This window comes from Carlito syrichta, unplaced genomic scaffold (genome assembly GCF_000164805.1).
Source record: "Carlito syrichta isolate Samal-C Ts95f unplaced genomic scaffold, Tarsius_syrichta-2.0.1 Scaffold315198, whole genome shotgun sequence".
Lineage (NCBI taxonomy): Eukaryota > Metazoa > Chordata > Mammalia > Primates > Tarsiidae > Carlito > Carlito syrichta.
The window spans coordinates 774471-796900 of record NW_007259294.1 but is presented as its reverse complement, the minus strand read 5'-3'; the positions used below and the strand labels follow the sequence as shown (position 1 = coordinate 796900).

Sequence of the window (22430 nt, the reverse complement as noted above, 5' to 3'; positions counted from 1 at the left end):
CGTCTGGTAAGACATATAAATTTCACTCTCCTGGGAGTCTTAAATCCAGTGCACCAAATCATAGAATCCTAGAGAAGAATGGGTTGGGAAGGCATCAAGTTTAGCTCCCTATTGTTCAGGACAGATTCTCTTCCTGGAAACTGATAGAAATGGACAATTCAAAGTCTTTTTCTATGACCCATGTCTGTATTTTACCAGTTCATGATTAAATATTCTTCCTTGTGACCAAGGGAAACTGTTCTTATTTCTGTTCAAACCCATTTCCTCTTGTCCAAGCCTCTGCAGATACAGACAATAGTTTTGTAATGTCCTCTTTAAGACCTTCATAGACCTGAGGATATATGTGAAATGGTCCCTTCCAGACATTCCTGTGGACTATCTTTAACAGAAGAGATAGAGATTAATGAAAGACTTGGTTTTAAAGGAAATAGAGAGTTCACCAGACAGACGTGGAGCCATCATACAGGCATTCCAGACAGAGGCACAGCATATGCAAAGTCATGAGAGGAGTGAAACACCATGGCAGATTTGGAGAATTTTGAATTTCTCCATATAAGTAGAGCATAGAGTGCTTGTGGTTGGATGAGTAGACAGGGGACGACTCCACACAAGGAGGTTGGAACCAGGTCTGAGGGCAATAGTGCCTCATTAAAGATTCACGAGTAGAAGAGAGACATAACTAAATTTTAATCCAAAATATCATTCTGGTTGCAACCGGAAGGTGGATTGCCAGGAGCAAGAATGAAAAAAGGAAAACCAAACAGGAGGCTTTTGCAGAGGTCTGCACAAGAAATCTCAAGGGACTGAAGAAAAGCAGAGATTAAGGAGAAGGAGATGGCTTGGAGAGATTTTTAGAGAAAGAACTGACAAGACTTGAAGTCTGAGCGGATGTTGCAGAGAGGAAGAAGATAGAAGCTAGGAAGACATTGCTGGGAGGGGTGAGCAGGAGGAGGAGAGGTCTGCATGGGAAGATGGAGTCCACTGTGAGCTGAGGTGACTGTAGCCCTTTCAGTGGAGCAGACAACAACTGGTGTTGTGGAGGCAACAACACATAGAAGTTATTGTATCCAAGGTAAGAAGATAGAGCACATTCTCTTGTCCTGTGGGAAATAATGTTACTCCAGGAACTAGGAAGCACCAGGGGAAACTAGCAAGCAAGTCAGCCGGCCACAGAAGGCCAAAGCAGCAAGGTCCAAAGCAGTGGTTACGGCACTGGCTGTCCATTAGCATCATTTTAGGGATTTTTAAATGACAGCTGCCTGGCTCCCACTCCCAGAATTTCTGACATCATCATGGGTATAAGGTACAAGACACTGTGGCGTTTCCAATGAACAGCTAGTTTTGAGAACCACAGGTATACACAAAGAGCTTCACAAACTTTACCGTGCAACCAGTGCCTGGGAATCTTATTACAATTCAGATTCTGACCCAAAAGGTCTTGGGAATGGGACCTGAGAACCCAAATTTATAACAAGTGCTTGGATGGTGCTGGTGTTGCCCATCTGAGAACCACTTTTTGGATAGCAAGGGTGTAGTAACACGCTTTTCAACTCAGGCCATTCCTGATATCCGTGAAACACAAATGTCTGGGGATAGGACTGAGGCAAAAAGAATTTTTAAGGACGCCCAGGTGATTCCAAGAATGACCCAGTTTGAGAATCACTGATGTAGCTTCTAGAAGATTGTAAGGTCATCACTAGGGCTCCAGTCAGACCGAACCTCAGTTCCATCCTGCTGTATTCTGCCTGGAAAGCAAGAACCTTCCTGTGCCTGGAGTGTAGAGCACAAGTGTCCACTGAATAAGTTTTTGTCCCGTATGCCTGGGTTGAACAGAACATGGAGCTGATAGTAGCAGCAAATAGGTTTTAAATAAATACTTGAAATGAAGTTTGCTGGGGCTAGAGTAGAAGGCTGCACAGGGTCCAGGAAGCACAGAAGAAAGGTGTGGCCATTTCCACTTTCTGAGGTGGGTGTCCAGGTACAGCAGCACAGAGAGGTTGACGCTTGACCCAAGACTTGGAAGATGAGGAACAGGTCACCAGATTGACAAGATGACAAGAAGGTGTTGGAGGCAGAGAGGAGTCTGAACCAAGTTATAATGTGTAGAAGAGCCTGCAGCAATCAGACCCCAGGCATGGGGGCTGGAGGCCATAAATATTTACTGAGCAGTGAGGGACAGGTTGGTGTTGTTCCAGGTGCCACCTGTCACCCAGTCAGACCCTTTGGACTGAGATCCAGCTCCCATTTACTGGTTCTATGACTTTAAGCAAGTAACTTCTTATCTTTTCCGTGTCCTCACCAATGAAACAATTACACCAACCTCATAGGTTGGTTGAGAAGATTAAATGAGTTCATACACACAAAGCACTTAGAAATAGAGCAGTTATGCAGGAGGTGCTCAGTAAATGTCCCCAGGCAGTGGTGGAGGTACCCAGGCAGGAGGTGGGTGCTGGGACCCTAGCCGGGTAGTGTGGCTGGAGAGAGGAGAAGACTGTGGAGAGATGGGGGATGTGGCAGGACTCACAATACCAAGCATGGGCTGTGTGTGCTCAGACTTCATTAGGAACACATGCTTTCAGTTGCATGTCCAATGACTGGAGAGAAGATACCACAGCATATGTGCCACCTCATAGATTAGACATGATGCAGCCCTGCAGATCAAATCCTCTCCACTCTTGGTTTTCCTGCCACTTCTATGAACATTTTTCCCTCCAGGTCACACCTATGTCTGAGCAGAGAGTTAGTTGCCTTCTGTTATTGACAAATATTAACAGAATGAGCCTTTTTCTTTCATAGCACCACAAACACCAGATTATTTACATAAAATGCACCAAATGGATCATTTAGCTACCCCTTGGAGAATAGGGTGAGCAGAGAACAGAACAGTGTCCAGTACTTGGCGGGTACCCAGAGTTTGCAGCACTATGTCTAGGCAAGAAGACTTTCTGCCTCTCTCCTGAATCTTGCTAATCCTTCCCACTGCTTGCTAACTCCCTGCCATCTTCTCTCAAACCTCTTTGATATATTTTATTCTCACACTCTTTTGGATACTGGGTTGGCCATCTTCTCCCTTCCCAAATATTCTGCACCACAGTTAAAGGCCCTTTCTTCCCAAGGTTTCAGTCTCATGTCAGTCTTGATTCTACTGCTCATCACAGCTTTAGTATGATTGATTTGGTATAACTGATTGTATGCTTTCCTCTTCTAACATGAACCCCTTGATCTCTTCCTCCCTCCTGCTAATGATGTTAAGAAACAAGCCAGTAGACTTGCCACTGCTGGGCTTCTCCAAGGCATCCAGAGCCCAGGGCCGTGCACATATGCAGTCTCTTTACATAGTTTGAAGTCCCAACGAGAAGGTAGCTTCTAATGTAACCCTGAATCAGAATAAGAAGTTCCTAACTTCTACTCATTCAGCAGAAACTGCTCACAGTTCACTTCTCCTCAAGGGATTGAAGAATTTAGGGAGTGGGAGATCGGTTGGGGGTATTTCTCACAGATTCGCTGAGCTCAGAGGAAAAAAGAGTCAGTGGGATGGTCCTTACCATTATGCAAAGCATTATGGGTCCTCGGATGATCCACCAGATTTCCTTATTCTTATTTTGTGCCCAGCACCTAAGGACAAAGAGTAGACAGTAGAAACAGACTTAAAACCCAAGAGTAGGTTGAATGTCAGAGTTTCATGCTCTCTGGAAGAGGGGTGCTTGCTGTCAAGACTTACTTCCCACCAATCATTCCCCTGAGAAGTGGGAGGGGTGGAAGAAGGGACTAAATTCTCTTTCCTTTAGTACTGGTGTTGTTGACTTGTCTTACCACTAAATTGCTCTTCAATGTTAACAGCTGGTGTGTATATCCTGCCATATTGTCTCCATGTTCATACAAAAATAAATCCTTAATTATATAGGTTTTTGCTTTTTGGTGGCGATTATTTGGGGGAAAAAAAATAAGCTCACAAAATACACATGATTCAGCAATAGGCTTAAAGCATGTTATTGAGCTGGGCACTATGGCTCACACCTATAATCCCAGCATTTTGAGAGGTTGATGTGGGAGGATTGCTTAAGCCTAGGAGTTCAAGACCAGCATGGACAATATAGCAAGACTGTATCTTCACAAAAAAGTAAAAAGTTAGCCAGGTGTGGTGGTGTGTGCCTGGAATCCCAGCTATTTGGGAGGCTAAGGCAGAAGGATCTTCTGTGCCCAAGACTGAGGTGAGTCGTGATCATGCTGCTGCACTCCAGCCTGGGCAACAGAGTGAGACCCTGGTTCAACAACAACAACAACAGAAAACATGCTATTGAGACTCAGTCCTTTAAAAGTCCCTATGAGAACTAACCTTTTTTTTAGTAGTCTTATAGTAATACACAATACAGGCATGCCACAATTTGTTCAAGTATTCCCATATTGATGAGCATTCGGGGATTTTTTTAGTTTGTTTTTGCTTTTTTTTCCCTCACTGTGACTGATGCTGTAATAATCATTCCTGTAATTTTGTACTTATATTCCCAGGGCTGCAGCTAACCTATACAGTATCTTTGTGCTAATTTGCACATGTAACTAAGTTAATAAGCTAGTTACCATAAGATCCCTGATTAGCTTATCTATACTCCTAAGTATATTCTAGATGGTCAAAATGTGAGAGAATAGATATTTTCTTTGGGAAAAATGGTGCAATTTCTTACATTTAGGCATATCTGGGAATGACTGGTTCATGGAAAAGTAAAGCCAGGTGAATTACCTACCCTGAATTCTCCAAATGTGCACGGGCGAAACCCCAGGGGACAACAAATAACATGGGGCAGACTGGGAAGAAAACACAGGAAAATGTAGTTAGGAGCTGGTTAGCCAATCCTGCCTGTCTTTTCCAGCTGATAGGGCTGGGCATGGGTGGTTAAAACTTTAAAAATCCAAATCACCATAGATTTGTGGGCTGTGAGAGCTAGAGAAACCTAAAATGGCACAGGACTTGTTCACTGTTTTACCACCTGAGGAAACCAAGACCCAGAGAGGAGAGGGGACTTTCCACTTGTCACAAAGCAGCTTAAAGTAAATCCAAGGACATTAACCAAAATCTCCTGAATTGTGGGCCCAAGTTATTTCCTCTGAATCCTACATCATCAAATTCTCCTGGTATTATGGACTGAATGTTTTTATCCTCCCAAAATTCACGTATTGAAGCCCTACCCCTAACATGATGGTATTTGGAGATAAGGCCTTTGGAGGTAATTAGGTTTAGATGAGGTCTGAGTTTGGGGTTCTCATGATGGGATTAGTACCCTTATTTAAAAATACCACAGAGCTTACTTTCTCTTGCTCTTCACCATGAAAGAACATAGCAAGAAGGCAGCTGTCCGCAAACCAGGAAGAGAGCCCTCACCAGATCCCAACAATACTGGACTTCCCAGCTTCCAGAACAATGAGAAATTAATATCTATCATTTAAGCCACACAAGTATTTTTATTATGGCATCCTAAGCAGACTAATAAGTTGGAGATGAGAATAAAGGAATATCTTTGAATTCCATCCAAGACCTCAGTTTTTGAAGGTGTGCACATGTGCACATGTGTGCAAACACACACACAGCCCTCTTCAGAGCTTCTTGTCACTGAGGACTTATGTATCCTAGAAGCCACCCTCCAGTTGGGCTTCTACTCTAGTCAAAGACTCTATAAGGGTTCCATGTTCTGCTGGGTGAGGAACAGGAGAGGAGAGGAGGCAGGGAGTCAGGTCACTCACCCCAACCCACCAGCAGGTATCTGGGCCACAGCCACCTGTTAGGGATCACTGTGGGCTCCAGCAGTGCATGCAGGTAATGGCCTTCAACCAGCAGCCATAAGTGATTAGTGCTCACGAAGTAGTGCAGGAGAACATGGACGGAGCGGCAGGAGGCCAACATCTGCAGAGGTCAGAACACCAAAAGTCAGTTCAGGCTTTCCCAGCATTTGACTCAGAGTGGGTGGATAAGGGCCTCCCCAGGCACAACCCTTCCCTTTTTACTCCCTTCTCTCCTGGACCATCTCAGAAAGGTTGGCAATAATATCAGAACATGAAGGAATGAAGGCTTCATGCAGATTTTAAAGATCAGCCTCTTCCTTAACATTCTAGACATTTTTAGACAAACAAAAACAGAAAATTCCATAAAGCGACTGCTTTATGGAAACACCAAAGACAGAGTATGTTCTCTAAGCTCAGTTCAATTAAGCCAGATATCAATAACTAAAAAATATTCTTATAATGATTAGAAATTAGAAAATCAACTTCTAAGTAACCCATGGATCAAAGAAAAAATTATAACAGAAATTAGAAATTACTTTTTAACTGAATGTAAGAAAAATACTGCATACCAAAACTTGTGGTATACTACTAATACCAAGCCCAGAATGAAACTTATATCCTTAAGTACATTTATTTAAAAAGAAAAAGGCCAAAAATGAATTATTTTAAACATCAAGTCAGAAAGTTAGAAAAAGAATAGCAAATTAAACTCAAAGAAAGTACATGGGAGCAAATAATAAAGATAAAAGAAGAAATTAATGAAATAGATAACATAAGTAAAAAGGACCAACAATGCCAAAAATGTGTTCTTTGAAAAGTACAATAAAATTGAGAAACTGCTGGAAAGAATGATCAAAAGATGAAAAAGAGCAAAGATAAAAATAATACCAGAAATGAAATTGAGAGCATCACTACAGATCTAATGGACTTTTAAAAGACCTAAAAGGAATATCACGAACAATATCATGCCAATACATTTGAAAAGTTAGATGAAATAGACACATTTCTAGAAAAACTATAGCTGACAGAATAAATAGAAAATCTGAATATAAGATTTATAACTGACTAGGCATAATGGCTCATGCCTATAATCCTAGCACTTTGGGAGGCCAAGGCAGGCAGCCCAGATAACATAGCAAGACCCCATCTCTACAAAATTTTAAAAATTAGCTGGTCATGGTGGTGCACACCTGTAGTCTCAGCTGCTTGGGAGGCTGAGGTGGGAGAATCATTTGAGCCCAGGAGTTTGAGGTTACAGTGAGCTATAATCACACCACTGCACTCCAGCCTAGGTGACAGAGTGAGACTCAGCCTTTTAAAAGATTCATAATTAATCCATAATTTAAAGCTTTTCAATAGAGAAAACTCTGGGTCTAAATGGCTTCATTGGCATAATCTATCAAAATTTAAGGAAGAAATAATACTAATCTTAAATTTTTCTAGAGAATAGTGTAAGAGGGCACAAGTTTCAATTTGTTTTAAGAGATCAGCACAAACTTGATACCCAAATCTAACAAAGGCATTACAAGGAAAGAAAATTACTATCCAGTTTTTCTCATGAATGCAAATGAAGAAATACTAAATAAAACAGTATTAGCAAACTGAATCCAGCATTGTAAGTGAAAGAAATAATATATCAAAACCTAGTTGGGCTTATTCCAGGAATGCAAGGTTAATTTAACAGGGTACTGCATTATTAGCAGGATAAAGGCAAAACCGTCTCAATAGACACAGATTAGAATGTAGAAAAACTCTGCTGTTTAAAAAAATAGTACGATCATCCCTTGGTACCCACGGGTTATTGGTTTCAGGACACCTGTGGATACCAAAATCTGAGGATGTTCAAGTCCTTGATATAAACAGCATATTATTTGCATATAATCTACACACAGGCCAGGCACAGTGACTCATGCCTGTAATCCCAGCACTTCGAGGGGTTAAGGTAGGAGGATTGCTTGAGTCCCGGAGTTTGAGACCAGACTAGGCAATATATGAGATCTCCTCTCTACAAAAAATCAGCTGGGCCTGGGGGCATGTGCCTATAGTCCCAGCTACTTGAGAGTCTAAGGCAGAAGGACGGCCCGAGCCCAAGAGGTTGAGGCTATGGTGAGCCATGTTGATTATGCTACTGCGCTCCAACCTGAATGACAGAGAGAGACCCCAACTAAAAAACAAACAAAACAAAACAAAACTACACCCATCCTCCTGTATATCTTAAATCATCTCTAGATTACTTATAATACTTAATGCAATGTAGACGCTGTGCAAACAGTTATGTTGTATCATTTAGGCAACAATGACCAAAAGTCTGTACACATTCAATACAGATGCAACCATTCTTTTTTCCCCCCAAATATTTCCATCCACAGATTGTTGAATCCATGGATGCAGAATTCATGGATACTAAGGACCAGCTACAACTTCAAGAAAAGTGGATCTAGTCTAATTCTTTCATTTACAGATGAAGAAATTTCCCATACAGGGACAAACAGCAGCCACAGTAAACACTTCTGCCTCTGGTTTCCTTTACCTGGTCAACTCTCAGGAGGTGGTTGTTTTACATCATATGCTGCCTCTCTAACCAGAATATCTTGGACACCGCTTTATCTCCTCCTTCTCCTCCTCAGTCCCACCTGCCTGCCCTCTCATTCCCAGGACTGACCCATCACATGGGAGAGCTAATTTAAATGGTAGGGAAGGGGATTACCTCTGGCACGTAGGACATCCACCCACTCTCATTGTTGGGCCTCTTGGAGTAAGAGTTGTGGGAAACGACATCCTTCACTAGTACAACCAGGGCTTTCAGGATGAAAGAAGCAAACAAATTCATATGGATGTAGTTGCGTGTGCAGTGGAGTTTTCTGTGCAAGGAGAAAACCAAATGACTTACCTTAGGAAAGAATAGTTTGGACCAACAGATCTATGTCTGTCATGCCTGTGTATCTACCACTAAAGACAGAGGATTATAGTTTAGGCTCCAGAGATGGACTTCTGTGTTATGTATTGTCTCTATGCCTCATTTTCCTCATCTGTAAAGTGGAGGTAATAATAACTATCATGTATACAACATGTTCAACATACCGGGTCATCTTCCAAACCATTTACATGTGCATGTACTTAGGAATATTCTTACTCCTTACCACCACTGGAGGAGTAGGCATTATTATCTTGATTTTTGTAAATGAAAGAATTTAAGCAGAAGGATTAAGTCACCCACCAAAGGATTAAGTCACTTGTCCAAAGTCCCAGAGCAGTAAGTGGTAGAGCTAAGATCACACCCAGAAACTTGGAGACCAAAGTAGAGTTCTCCAAGGATCTGCTGCCTCTGAGAACAAGAGCACTTACCACCAAGGGTTTGGGGATGATTAGTCCATTAAATCTGTGTAAAGGGCACATAAAAGTGTCATCTCTCACTACCTCTCTCTCACCCACCTGGAGTCTCCTGTGGGCTTTTTGTCACACTGGCTGATGTGACACTGTGTGTCCTCAGTCTGTAGCTGAAATGACCCTTTTCTTACCACTGTGCTCTCTCTGCAGCATATACCCAGTCCTACTTTGCTTTAGAGTTATCATTCAATTTTTAAGGGACTTGAGGCAGATCTTTGTGTTTTGTGATTTAGGCATCCTTCTGCCTAACTAGACTAGGGACTACTTAAGGGCAGTGACTGGGTCCCACTCTTCCCTGAGCCTGAGACATTGCTTGGTTGACCCAGATTTAACTGATATTACTTCCTGCAGAACTGGATGATTATCTTCTCCAGGTTTGATCCTGAGACTTTGGAAAGGCGCATGGAAGAAGGAGGTCACAGATGGTTAATGGGCGCAGGCTGGGGAATTCACCCCTAGGTCAAGAATTGCTCTCCCAGTGGGGTAGATGGTCATGATTCAGCTCCGGGGCATCCTGGAATTGAGGAGTCAAATGGGGTCATACCTAAAGCTAGCAGAGCCCAGGTTGGGAGCTGCTCTGGAACCAGCATTCGGGCCTCTTGCACTTGTGCTAAATGCCCATTCTGTCCCATTATACTTCCTTATGTTCCTGAATGGGCTGAGACCGAGAGACGTCCTTGGAGGCCTTCCTACTAGGTCCATGAATGTCTCACTTGGGTGAATTCTAAAAAACATAATTTAGTAAAATGCACTCTGGCTTTGGATTCTGAAAGACAGTCTAAGGAGAAATGCTGGGATCCTGGACTTCTTGGTTGTGATTCTCTATCACCTAACAGCTGTGTGATCTTGGACAAGTTACTTCATCTCTCCATGTTTCACTTAACTGATTTATAAAATGGGGGAAATAATAATGCTAGCCTCCTAGGATTAGAAGTAATCCTAATTTGGATTAGGATGAGATTTAAATGACTTCCTGCATGTAAAGTACTTACAAGTCAGCACTTACATTTGATAGTTAATTGGAACCCAAGGGCCCTGAAATAAAATGTCAGCTCTTTCACTCACTCACATGCCTTGAGGACAATTCTTAATCTCTTCTGTAAAAAGAAGGCCCCTGATAGAGCTGAGGTGAGCAAGGGTTGTGATGGTAATTGGTGTGATTGGGGATTTAGACCAGGGCTAGGCGCTCAGAAGGTGTCTAATCCAAAAGAGGCAAGGCACTCAGGAGTCTGGGATTCAAGTTGGCTGTGCAGCCAACTGACTTGAAGGCCAGAGGCAATGCAATGCCTTTGACTGGGACTTTGCTATCCCTTTCTTCCCCTTCATCTGCAAAATGGGACGGGTGGACTCAAGACTTAGATCACTTCCCGCCCAGTCTTCCATTGCCTTCTGGAGGTAGACAATGAGCAAATTACACAATATCATAATCTCCCCTATGGTTTTGCCATAATTTTGCCTTCCACTGTTTCAATTAGCCCCATCAGCCGTGGTCAATGGTGGCTAAAAATATTAAGTGAGAAATATCAGAAATACATAATTCATAAGTTTTAAATTCTGTGCCATTCTGATAGTGTGATGAAACCTCATGCTGATGTTCTCTATCTCTCCTTCATCACAAAAAGAAGGGTAAATCCAATACAATAAGATATTTTGAGAGACAGGCCATGTTCACATAACTTTTTTTTTTTTTTTTTGAGTTGGAGTCTCACTCCATTGCCCAGGCTGGAGTGCAGTGGCACGCCACCCCAGCGTCAACCTGCTGAGATACGGCAATCCTTCCACCTCAGCCTTGCAAGTAGCTGGAATTACAGGCGCGTGCTACTACACCCAGCATAGAGATGAGGTCTCGCCAAGTTGCCTGGGCTGGTCTCCAGCCTGCGGGCTTAGGCAATCCACTTGTCTCGGCCTTCCAAAGTGCTAGGATTACAGGCTGAGCCACGGAGCCTGGCCCACATAACTTTTATTACAGCATATTATAATTGTTCTATTTTATTACTAGTTATTGCTGTTAATTTCTTATTGTGCATAATGTACTAACTTTATAATAGGTATGTATACAGTATAAGAAAAAACATAGTATATATACAAAGAGTATTATTCACAGTTTTCAGCATCTATCTGGAGTCTTGGAATGTATCCCCTCGCAGATAAGAGAGGACAGCTGTTCATGCTCGAACACATGTCTGCAGAAGTTCCACTCACCGAAGAAACAAGAGGAGGGTGAGAGCCAGGAAGAGGGAGATGAGAGAGAGGGAGTATCCCACGGTGTACATCAGCTGCAAGGTTGACAGCAAGGGATAATGGTCCACCTAAACACAGAGGAAGAACAGACATGACCACCAAGCCAGGGGGCCTATGGCCCCCAGCCCCCAGCTCCATGCCCAGGGCCACCAAGGGTCTAGCACGGACTGAGACCTGCCTTCCCCTCCCTACCTCTTCCCCCCTCCCTCATGCTTTTAAACCTTTTTTTCTCTTTCCTTGTTGACACCTAAGTAGGGTAGCTTAGGCCACTCTCTGGCATGTTGCAGAAGCCAAGGAGCCTGAGTGAGTAAAGAGCCCACTGTGGGCCTTCTCCTATGACTGGACTCACAGTCCTGCATTGATACATCAAAAGCCACAATGTCATAAAGAAATTGTGTCCAGGACAAGAGGGTGCTTTGGGATGGAGGGTAGGCTTTGTTTTTGTTTTTTGTTTTTTTTCTGAGACAAGGTTTTACTCTGTAGCTCATGCTGGAGTGTAGTATCATAATCCCAGTTCATTACAGTTTTACCTCCTGGACTCAAGTGATCCTCCTATCTCAGCCTCCCGAGTAGCCACTATGCTTGGCTAATTCTTTTTTTTAATTAGTATTATTTGTGGAGATGAGGTCTCACTATGTTGCCCAGGCTGCTCTTGAACTCCTGGACTCAAGCGATCCTCCCACCTTGGCACCCCAAAGTGCTGGAATTACAGGCATGGGCTATTGTGCCTAACTGAGAACAAGCTTTTCAACCTGAGAGTGCTGTCCCTGGAGTCTAGGAGTCCTTCTTTCTGGAGGATGGGCCATATTGCTGTCTGAACGTCTCCCTTCTAAAGTAACTTTTTATAGATGACATCTTGAAAGAAGACCCAGTGAAACAATGGAATATTATCTCTGATATGGCCTGATTGTAAATAGAAGATAAGAAGAAATTCTGTGTTATTAAGTAGGTTTTTGTTCTATTTTTATGAGATATTTTGATCTTTAGTTTTATTTTCTTGAAACATCTTTGTCTGGTCTTGGAGTATGTTTGATGATGACCTCATAGACTGAGTTGGAAAGTATTTTCTCCTTTTCAATGAGTTTGTGTAGAATTGTTACTATTTAGTCCTGCAATATTTGGTAGAATTCACCATTAGAGACAAATAGATCTGAAATTTCCTATGTGAGTGAGTTTGTAACTACAATGCAATTTTATGAATAGATATAAGGCTATTTAGGTTATCTATTTTTTTAAGTGAACTTTGGTAGTTTGGTTTTTTTAAAAAGAATTTGTCCATTTTATCCGGCTTGTGAAAATGATTGGCAGAAAGATGTTCTTAAAAATCCTTTTTTATCCTTTTAATATCTAGAGGATCAGTAGTGATGTCTCATCTCTACTCTTGATATAATTCATGGCCTCCCACTTTTTCTCTCTTTTTTTCGGTCTCTCATCGCCAGTTCTTTCTCTTTTTGATAAATCTTTCAAGGAGAAAAGAAACAAGAGCAATTAGAGTCTTGACAGGATTATAGGGATCTTGATGAGGTCCCTATCAGATTTATTGATCTTAAATAACCAAGTTTAGGTTTCATTGATTTTTTTCCCCTACTTTTCTGTTTTTGATTTAAGTAATTTCTGTTTCTTGCCTTTTTATTTCTTTTTTTCTGCTTAGAGTTTAATATGTTTCCTTTGCTAATTTTTAAGGTGGATGTTAAGCCATTGATTTGATACCTTTCCACTTTTCTATTACAAAAACGTTATATAAAAATTTACTTCAATCACTGCTTTAGTTGTATCACAGAATTTTTGATATATTGTACTTTCACTTTTATCTACTAAATAAAAATTTACTGATTTCCCTTATGATTTTTTATTTGACTTATGGGTTAGTTAGAAGTACATTGTTATTTTGAAAATGTTTGAGGATTTTTTTCTAGATATCTTTCTACCATTGATTTCTAATTTAATTCCATCATGGTCAGAGAACATATTTTGTATGATTTGCAAAACTTTAAATTTATTTATCTCTTAATGAGATTTTAAGAATTTACCCTCATATTTACCATTTCTAGTGCTCTTCATTCCTTTACAAAGATCAAAATGTTCATGTGGTATGTTTTTCTTTCTGTGTTAAGGACTTCCTTAAACACTTCTTGTGGTGATGGTGGTCTGGACGCAGAGTTCTCTGTGCAGCTTTTGAATTTTCCAAATTAATCCCAACCTTATTTCCATCAAGAATTGTCTTTTATGGACCTCACGAAGATCCCTATAATCGTGTTAAGTCTCTAATTGCTCTTGTTTGTTTTTTTCTCCTTGAAGCTAAACTTATTTTCTAAGAGCAGTGCAAATCTGTTTCTTACAAGAAATCTTCCTCGCATGCCTCTCTGCTTATTGTTAACTCTTATTGTCAAAGTACTGGTAGTCTGTTTCACCAATTGGGGCATCAATTATATTATTCATTAATGGTTTGTTTGCATTCATCTTGTCTTTTCAGATAGAATATAAATATCTTGAAAGTAGAGAAGTGTTTTGTGCTTCTACACAGAATGGTGTGGTTTCTTTAAATTGATTGTTCTGGTGGCATATCAAGACTTTACTGCATCATTTTAACATTATTTATTTTATTTTATTTATTGGAGATAGACTACCCAATTAAATAATCTATTTTTTCTGAATTATAATTTTTTAGAACATATGTTTGTGTTTTATGCTTTCTAAGGAACAAATTAGGAGACATTTTGTTGTTGCTGTTGTTGTTTGTCTATGTCTTAGTTTGGGTTTCCAAGAAGCAGATCCTGAGACAAGAATTGGAATGCAAGTGGTTTATATGGAAAGTGAAAACATCATCAGTAGGGGAAGGGAGAAGATAAGGCAAATAACAGATGCATTATCAAGCCAGTTATCACAGTGGGAAGCTGGAGCTTAATCTCACAAGGAAGTTCTGGAAACCTCAGGGTGAACTACTACAAAACCATGGGAGCTGGGGCATTTATATACCAACTCCTGCCAGGCACTGGTTGAGGGTTACTCCCAGGGGGGGCATTAATTCCCCAGCACTTCCAACTTGCATTGCAGCAAACAAAGTGGGTTCCAGGAATCAAAGAACTAGTAAAGAAATGCAGGTTCTAGGCCAGGCTCAGTGGCTCAGCCTGTAACCCCAGCACCTTGGGAGGCAGAGGTGAGTGGATTGCCTGAGCCAGCAGGTTCGAGACCCACCCAGGAAACTTGGCGAGACCACGTCTGTACAATAAGTCAAAAATTAGCTGGCCGTGGTAGTGCGCACCTGTAGTTCTGGCTACTTGGAAGACTGCAGTGCCTTGCAGGAGCCCAGCAGGTCCGGGCTGCGGTGGCCAGGAGCATGTCACTGCACTCCATTCTGGGCAACAGAGTGAGACTCCAACTCAAAAAAAAGAAAAAAGAAATGCAGGTTCTAGTAGTGAGAAGTTAGGCAGTTGCGTACTGAATGGATTAGGGTGAGGGGATACAGGCAGGGCATCAACAGCATCTACTACCGTTGGTTTAATTATGTTTCCTTAGAGGATTTTCTTTTTTTTTTCTTTTAAAGATGTGGGGTACAAATCAGGATTAGATATACAAGTGGTACTTGTACAGGTAAAGCTTAGGCCTCCCTTTGGTCTCCACTTCGCTTGGTTTGAGATCAGGGTAGGTACCCTTATTGATGTTATATGCTACCCACCTCCTATCCCTCCTCCACCCCCCTGGCAGCTTCCAGCTACTGTCAATCCCTTTCTTATAGTAGTATGGTAAATGTTCTTAAAACATCCTCTAATTCAGGTCTCTGCCAAAACCTGACTTCTTTCCTAGAGGCTCCAAAACATCCAGACAATCTCCAGCTCATTCTTGGTACCAATAGGTGAGTCTTAAGTCACTTAGACACCTTTATGAAAAGCTTTCTCACCGTTGTGTAATACACATCCTCTGAGGAAATAGATTGCTGAAGGGAGCACAGAAAAGTATACTCCCTATAGAGGGGACTTTGGCAATATGTAACAAAATTATATATGCATCTATGTTTAATCCAGTGGTCTCATTTCTAGGAGTCTTCCAAAAGATATACTGCCACAAATATGATTCAACATACACATACAAGGTTATTCACTGTGGCAGTGTTAGTAATAAAAGACTGGAAATAACTGAAATGACCATAGGACAATGAACAAACTCTGCTAGATACACGGGGTGGAGTGCCATGTAGCTAGCTGTTAAAATAGAAGAGCATGTGCAAGAAAGAAAAGAAATGGATGTCTAGGAACTGACATAGAATGAGTTCCAGGATATGTTATTAAATGAAAAAACCAAAATGCAGAATCTGGTATACTGTTTTTTTGTGTTAAAAAAATGGGGAAAACATATTTATAAATTTGCTTAGTTTTGCAAAAGGAAACGTAAGACGCATATTATAATTCAATAAAAAAACTAGAAAATATGAGCCAGAAAATAATAAAAATTACTATCTACGGGGGATAGGTAGGAAGAGGGTGAAGAAAATAATGGTGAGAGCAAAACTTCTCTGTTGTCTACCTTTTTATATAGTTTTGGCTTTCAAACCCTGTCAATACTCTAGATATTAAAAAATAAAATCAAAGAGAAAAGAGTGAAAGGAAAACCCTCAACACTAATAGAAACAAATGAGTAAAATCAAACATCTAACTAAAAACATGACCATGTCGAGAAAATAATTATTTCAAATAACTATGAACACAATACTCTGAGCTTAGGATATAGTCTAAATACAAAAAAGAGTTGCAAAGAAATATGAAAATTTACCAAGCCAGGTTACATTTTCAGTGACTATTTTATTTTATTTTTATTTTTTTGAGTCGGAGTCTCATTCTGTCACCTAGTCTGGAGTGCAGTGGCATGCGCATAGCCACCGTAGCCTCCACCTGCTGGGTGGGCTCAGGCGATCCTTTCGCCTCAGCCTTCCAAGTAGCCGGAACTACAGGCTCCTGCCACCACATCCGGCTAAATTTTTGATTTATTGTAGAGACAAGGTCTTGCCAAATTGCCCAGGCTGGTTTCAAACCCTGGGTTCATGCAATTCTCTCACCTCCACCTCCCAAAGTGCTGGGATTACAGGCGTGAGCCACTGCACCCAATTGACAATTTTAATATCTTAATTTTGAAACTATTTTACATGTATTGTAGGAAAACTTAAAGGTAAATAAATAATGATGATAATATTATTAGGAAACAAGATTTTCTCTGAAAGGGAAAAGATACATACATACAAAGTAAAAGACGGTAATTAAATTTCTAAGTGTTAAATTTGAATCTGAATTATCAATATGGAACTGATTTTAAATAATGTTTTTTGCTTAACCCTGTACACTAGAGTGAGATCTGCACAGTTGTGTTGGTAATGAGTGCACCTAGCACCCAGACCATGATTTCTAATATTCCTCCCAAGAATCCTTCAAAAAATAGTTGATCCCAGACCAGCAGTGGGGAAAATCCAAGACAAACTTGGACCGTCTTGTTGTGCCAGAAAATAAGAAGGTACTTAAAGACTAATGGAATTATAGCAAAAGGACACAAGAGTCATTTTAAAGGGATTTCACTATCAAAATTTAGAAAACTCTGAGCATCAAAAAGATTGATGAATATAACCAAATAAAAAAATCTGTAAGTCCATAGTGATGCCTAAAAAGGGAGGTAGGGATGGGGAGGAGGTCTTCTTTGAAGAAGAATGCTGGCTAATAAATGTAGAAGGAATGATAGAACTTGATTGATTCAGGCAAGTGTCATCAATGGAGGCTAGAACACAGATGAAAGTTTGTTAGGGAACAACATAAACACGTGATACCAAAGTATCTCCCCACTGACTACTTATTAAATACAAAAGGAGAAATGTAACTTTACCACAGACCAATCTGGTTGTCTCTACTTGACCACGTGATCAAATGTAATGTCATTACAGTGCAACACCTCCATTTTGGCCAACGGGTGAAATGCTATACAAGGTACACAGCAGCTGTGAAGATTACCTTGAATCTCATCAGGCTTCTTAACCTAACTTTCAGTTTACAGGAAATATGGGGTGGAGGAATGAGTTTAATGACAAACCAAGGAAATTCAGATTGTGAGACATCCTACCAAATAAAATCTTCCAATCTCTTCAAAAAGCCAATATCATGGGGGGAAAAGCAGAGAGGACTATTCCAGATTAAAAGATATCAAAGTGATATAAAATTAAATGCAATGTATGAACCTGGACTAGATCCTGGCCCAGGGCAGAAAAGTTGAAAAATTGGGGGAAATTTGAATATGGATGAAACCAGATGATATGATAAAGTCATTGTTAATTTTACTCAGTTGGGATAATGCTAATATAGTCATGTGGAATAATGTCATTAATCTTAAGAGGGTACCTGATGAACATTTTAGGGTAAAATCTCATGAAGGCTGCAAATTAGTTTTAAATATTTCAGAAAGAGAGAGTGAGAAAGTAAACGTGACAAAATGTTAATATATTTTGAATCTAGATAGTGGATATATAAGTGGATATATTTTATTAAATTTTTCTGTTTGAATATTTTAAAATAAAATTCCAGAAAAATTATATAATCGTTGATATAAATTATATTGAAAATTAAATTTTATTTTCATATTTATTATTTAACATATTTAGTATATTAAAATTTGGTCCTGCCAAATATATTAAACCTGGAAATTATATATAGAATCATAGGTTGCGTATACTAAAATTATATATATATAAATTGATATGTATGTGAAAATTAAATTCTGTATTTAAAAATAGTGAGCCTGGGCGCAGTGACTCAAGCCTATAATCCCAGCTAAATCCCAGTTTTGGGAGGCTGAGGTGAGAGGATTGCCTGTGCCTGCAGGTTCGGGACCATCCTGGGCAATATAGTGAGACCTCGTTTCTACAATAAATCAAAAATTAGCCGGGCAGGGTAGCACATGCCTGTAGTTTTGGCTACTTGGAAGGCTGAGGCGGAAGGATCATCGCAGCCCAGTAGGTCAACACTGGGGTGGCCATGAGGATGCCACTGTACTCCAGCCTGGGCGATGGAGTGAGGCTCCAACTCAAAAAAAAAAAAAGCACTTTTTAAGGACAAAGAAAAAAAACTTAAAGTAAGGCAAAATAATTTATTTTCATACTAGTAAACACAATTTTATACCAAGAAATCTAAACATACTTATTAATGCTAATGTGTAGACACACGTATACACAAAATCTCCTTCAAAAGTACAATTTGACATATATAAGGTCCCCAACGTTTTTTTACTTGGAAGAACATTACATATCTTGTTTGCCAAAACTCTGAAGGGTAAAGATTTACTAACACTGGCCTTTTTTTGGGCACAATTTCAACCCTCTGTTGGAAACACAGGTAAACATGGACAGAAGTTGTTGTTGTTATTGTTTTGTATTTGAATTTTTGGAAATAGGGCCATTTGCAGGAGGGAAGAGACAATGAATGCTCTTGTCCCTACTTTTCTAAAGAAAGAAATCTTTACTTCCTATCTTTGAAAGTGCACTTTTCAAATCTTTTTCTGCTGTCCTCATGCACTGACTTGGGGATGGTGCCTCTGCAGACATAAGCCAAGTTCACACCTTCTAGTGAACTCCTTGGTTCTCAACCTTGGCTGCATATTAGAATCACTGGGGAACTTTGGAACCAGTATTGATGTCTAGGCCTCACCAACAGACCAACTGACTCAGAATTTGTGAAACTATTTATTCAGTATGTATTAAGTGCCTACTGTTTGTAAAGACTACTGTACGTCCCAATCATAGGTCAGAAGTTGAGGGTGATATTCAATATGACTATGACTTTTTCATTGTTCTCAAGCAATTTAGCCCAGGAGAAAGGATAAGAAATAGATACCGTTTATCTAATTCAAAGTATGCAATTAGCATGACTTCAGTGTGAAAAAATTGGATAAATTCTTGAAAGCCAACCGAATCCAACTACAGGTATCATTATGATCCTTTTAAGAGGTGCGACCTCTTGCACAGTAAAAGTGGATAAGAAACACAGAACTCTATCAACTCAAATCAGGAAATAAAGTTTAAAAGAGATTCAGGAAGAATTTTCTGTGGATATGGAGAACCCAGTGGAAGGCTCTTCATGCCTGATAGGAAGATAGGATAAACTTGAGAGTGCCAAGGACCACTAGGTTCATAACCAGACGGCTCCTGTTAGACCAAATAATTAGGTATATGAACCTGGGAAAGGGCAACGCCCTCTAAAGAACATGGACTTGTGGCTCAATATGTTGACAGGAGTGAAAATTTAAAAATCACCCTGGTAGACCCGGTGGTGGGGTCATCCTGGCTTCTGAGAGCTGGTTGGCAATTTTTCAGTGAGCCAGTTGTAAAACACAAGCATTATTTTAAAAATTAGACTATATAAATTTACAGTGAAATGTTAAACTAAAAGTAATAAATACTAAAAACTTGTCACTTTCTAATTATTTTTCTACATGTCTACTTTCAGTGCTGTTGAGGTTATTTATGCTATTGTGTCTGCATAGTGAAAACATTGTCTAATGGTGTGCTATTGGGCATATTGCTCCTACTCTGCATTCAGTGACATCACACTGGTAGTTTGAAACTGGCCACAATGGGAGTATTTACACCACAGAAACTGGCAAATGTTACAAATCAGAGCCTTTCTTTTCTCAGGAGTGGAAACAGGGAGCTGATTGTTAAATATTTTCTACCACACCTACACCACTGGTATTGATAAACAGACCAAACAAATCTTTGGTCTATAGGCAACCTGAGATGGAAACCCCTACTTTCTTGGACAGTTTGTTGCTTTAGTGTGAAAGTTTTGTTTTGTGTCTTAACCTTGGCAAGGTTTCATTGAACCACTGTATTTATTAATAGGTTGTGTTTAATTCAGATATAGGATACTTTTCTTAATATTTATTATGAAAAATTTCAAATAAACAGCAAAGTTGAAGGAATGTTATAAAGCACACCTGTATACCCACCACCTAGATTCTACATTAAACTTTACTTGGCACCATCACATATCTATCCTCTTATCCATTGCTCATGTAGAGGTTTTAAAAATTACTTGCACAATCTGTATGTAATTGGTATTACTGTTTAGAGGATATGGCATATCTGAGGATCTATTAGAGCAATAATATGATTCCAATATTAAATATGGCAATAAGTATTTAGTGAAAATAGTATTGGTATATTTAAGAAAATTTAAGACTTAGCATATCCTTTGTATTTTCAATGAATTAGAATTACTTAAGAATTAAGAAAGTGGTCAGGCTTGGTGGCTTAATCTGTAATCCCAGCACTTTGGGAGGCGGAGGTGAGTGGATTGCCTGAGCCCACAGGTTCGAGACCAGTCTGGGCAACTTGACAAGACCTTGTCTCTACAAAACATTAAAAAAATTAGCTGGGCACATTAATGCATGCCTGTAGTTCCAGCTACTTGGAAGGCTGAGGCAGAAGGATCGCCTGAGTCCAGCGAATCGACACTGGGATGGCTGTGAGTATGCCACTGCACTCCAGCCTGAGTGATGGAGTGAGACTCCAACTCAAAAAAAAAAAAAAAAAGGAATTAAGAAAGATTTGCTTGTTTTAACAAATATTTAAGACATTTAAAATATTTAAAGCATCTCAAATGTATTAATGCAGCTTAAAATATAAAAAGATATTTAAATAACTATTTTCTAAGTGTCAACAAAAATTCATCAAAGACCTCCTTGAAATTATCCATACTTACTGGATTTATAACTAGAATAATAAGCTATATAAATTGACCTTAATAACTTAACAGAAAGCTAGTTTGTTTTTTATTTTTGAAAGTCAAATGAAATATTACATTACAAAAACCAAATAACGAGTGCAGAAAAGCCATCATCACAGATACCAAAAACGTACATTGACAAGTAGACTGTGATCACAACCCTAGGAATGGACTAAAGAGAGGCCCAAGGAGGAAGAGAATTTTTTGTAGAGGACCAGGGAAGACATTCTAAGAAGAAATGAAATCATCTTAATGCCTGCGGAGAGGGTAGGTGGCTGAAGTCACATGGGTAGTGTTTCTAGAAACTGAACTCCCTGCCTTCTCCCGTTTCTAAACTTTAAATTTAAAAAAATTAATGTTCAATGGGATACTATTAAAATAATTTAAGAAATCTAAAGTATTTCAAAATCCAACTAAGTAATTTTTTTTAAAAGTTAAATACAACTTGGGGGGACAGGGGAATAGGACTGGTTAGAAGGTTCAAGTTAGGACAAAGAAATAGGTAGCAAAATAACTAGAATCCAAAGGGCACGCCTCTTCCTGTATTCCCCCATTTCAGGGAAGGGTATTTTCTTTCCTTTTCTTTTTAATTTTTATTTTAAAGATGTGGGGTACAATTCAGGCTTAGGTATACAAATATTCATTATGCAGATACCCTGGTTGATGAAGTGTGCCCCCAGCTTCCTTAGGCAGATTCCCACTGCTGCCGATCCGCTTCCCCGCTCCCAGGGAGGGGCATTTACAAATCTCCTCAAAGGTTCGAGTGAGAATCCTGAGTTCTTGTTGCCCTTGACTTGACCCTCTACCCTCTCGTGCCCTTCAATGCCTGGTTCTAAGATTCTCCTCCTCAAAAATCTATAAATCCACCCTCCCTCCTGCTTCTAACCCCACTGTCATTCTCATTTCTATGCTAAGTTGCTGAAATGGCTTCTGTCTGTTCTCCCTGCCTTCTGCTTCCAGCTTGGCTCCATCCCTAACCTCTCTCCAACTAGCCAGAGCAAAGCTTTCAACACCTGAGTTGTGTTTCTCCCCTATTTGAACATGAACAGGAAGTCCTTAGCGAGGCACAGGAAGCCTTCGTCACCTAACCACTCCCAAGGCCTCCACCTCTACCTGTGTCCTCCTCAGGTCCTGCCTCTCCTATTCAGCAGCACTCAAAGTGTCCCCAAAGCCCTGTGCGTTCTTTGTTCCTGGGTATGTGTTTTCCCTTCTTGCTCCCACTCTTCCCATAGCCAACTCCTCACCCTTCATGGCCCGGCTTGAGCAGTTTTCCCC

The 22430-nt window shown here is 40.1% G+C and overlaps 1 protein-coding gene across 1 annotated transcript in view; it reads right to left on the bottom strand.

Moving 5' to 3' along the window:
• The window catches only part of GLP2R (glucagon like peptide 2 receptor), a 65027-nt gene that overhangs the window by 26325 nt on the left and 16272 nt on the right, over positions 1-22430 (bottom strand). Inside the window, exons 5-9 of the mRNA XM_008072469.1 lie at positions 11365-11471; positions 8483-8636; positions 5737-5896; positions 4743-4803; positions 3546-3615 (exon numbers count right to left, since the gene is read on the bottom strand). Of these exons, the coding sequence (XP_008070660.1) occupies positions 3546-3615; positions 4743-4803; positions 5737-5896; positions 8483-8636; positions 11365-11471 (552 nt within the window). The remainder of the gene's footprint in view (positions 1-3545; positions 3616-4742; positions 4804-5736; positions 5897-8482; positions 8637-11364; positions 11472-22430) is intronic.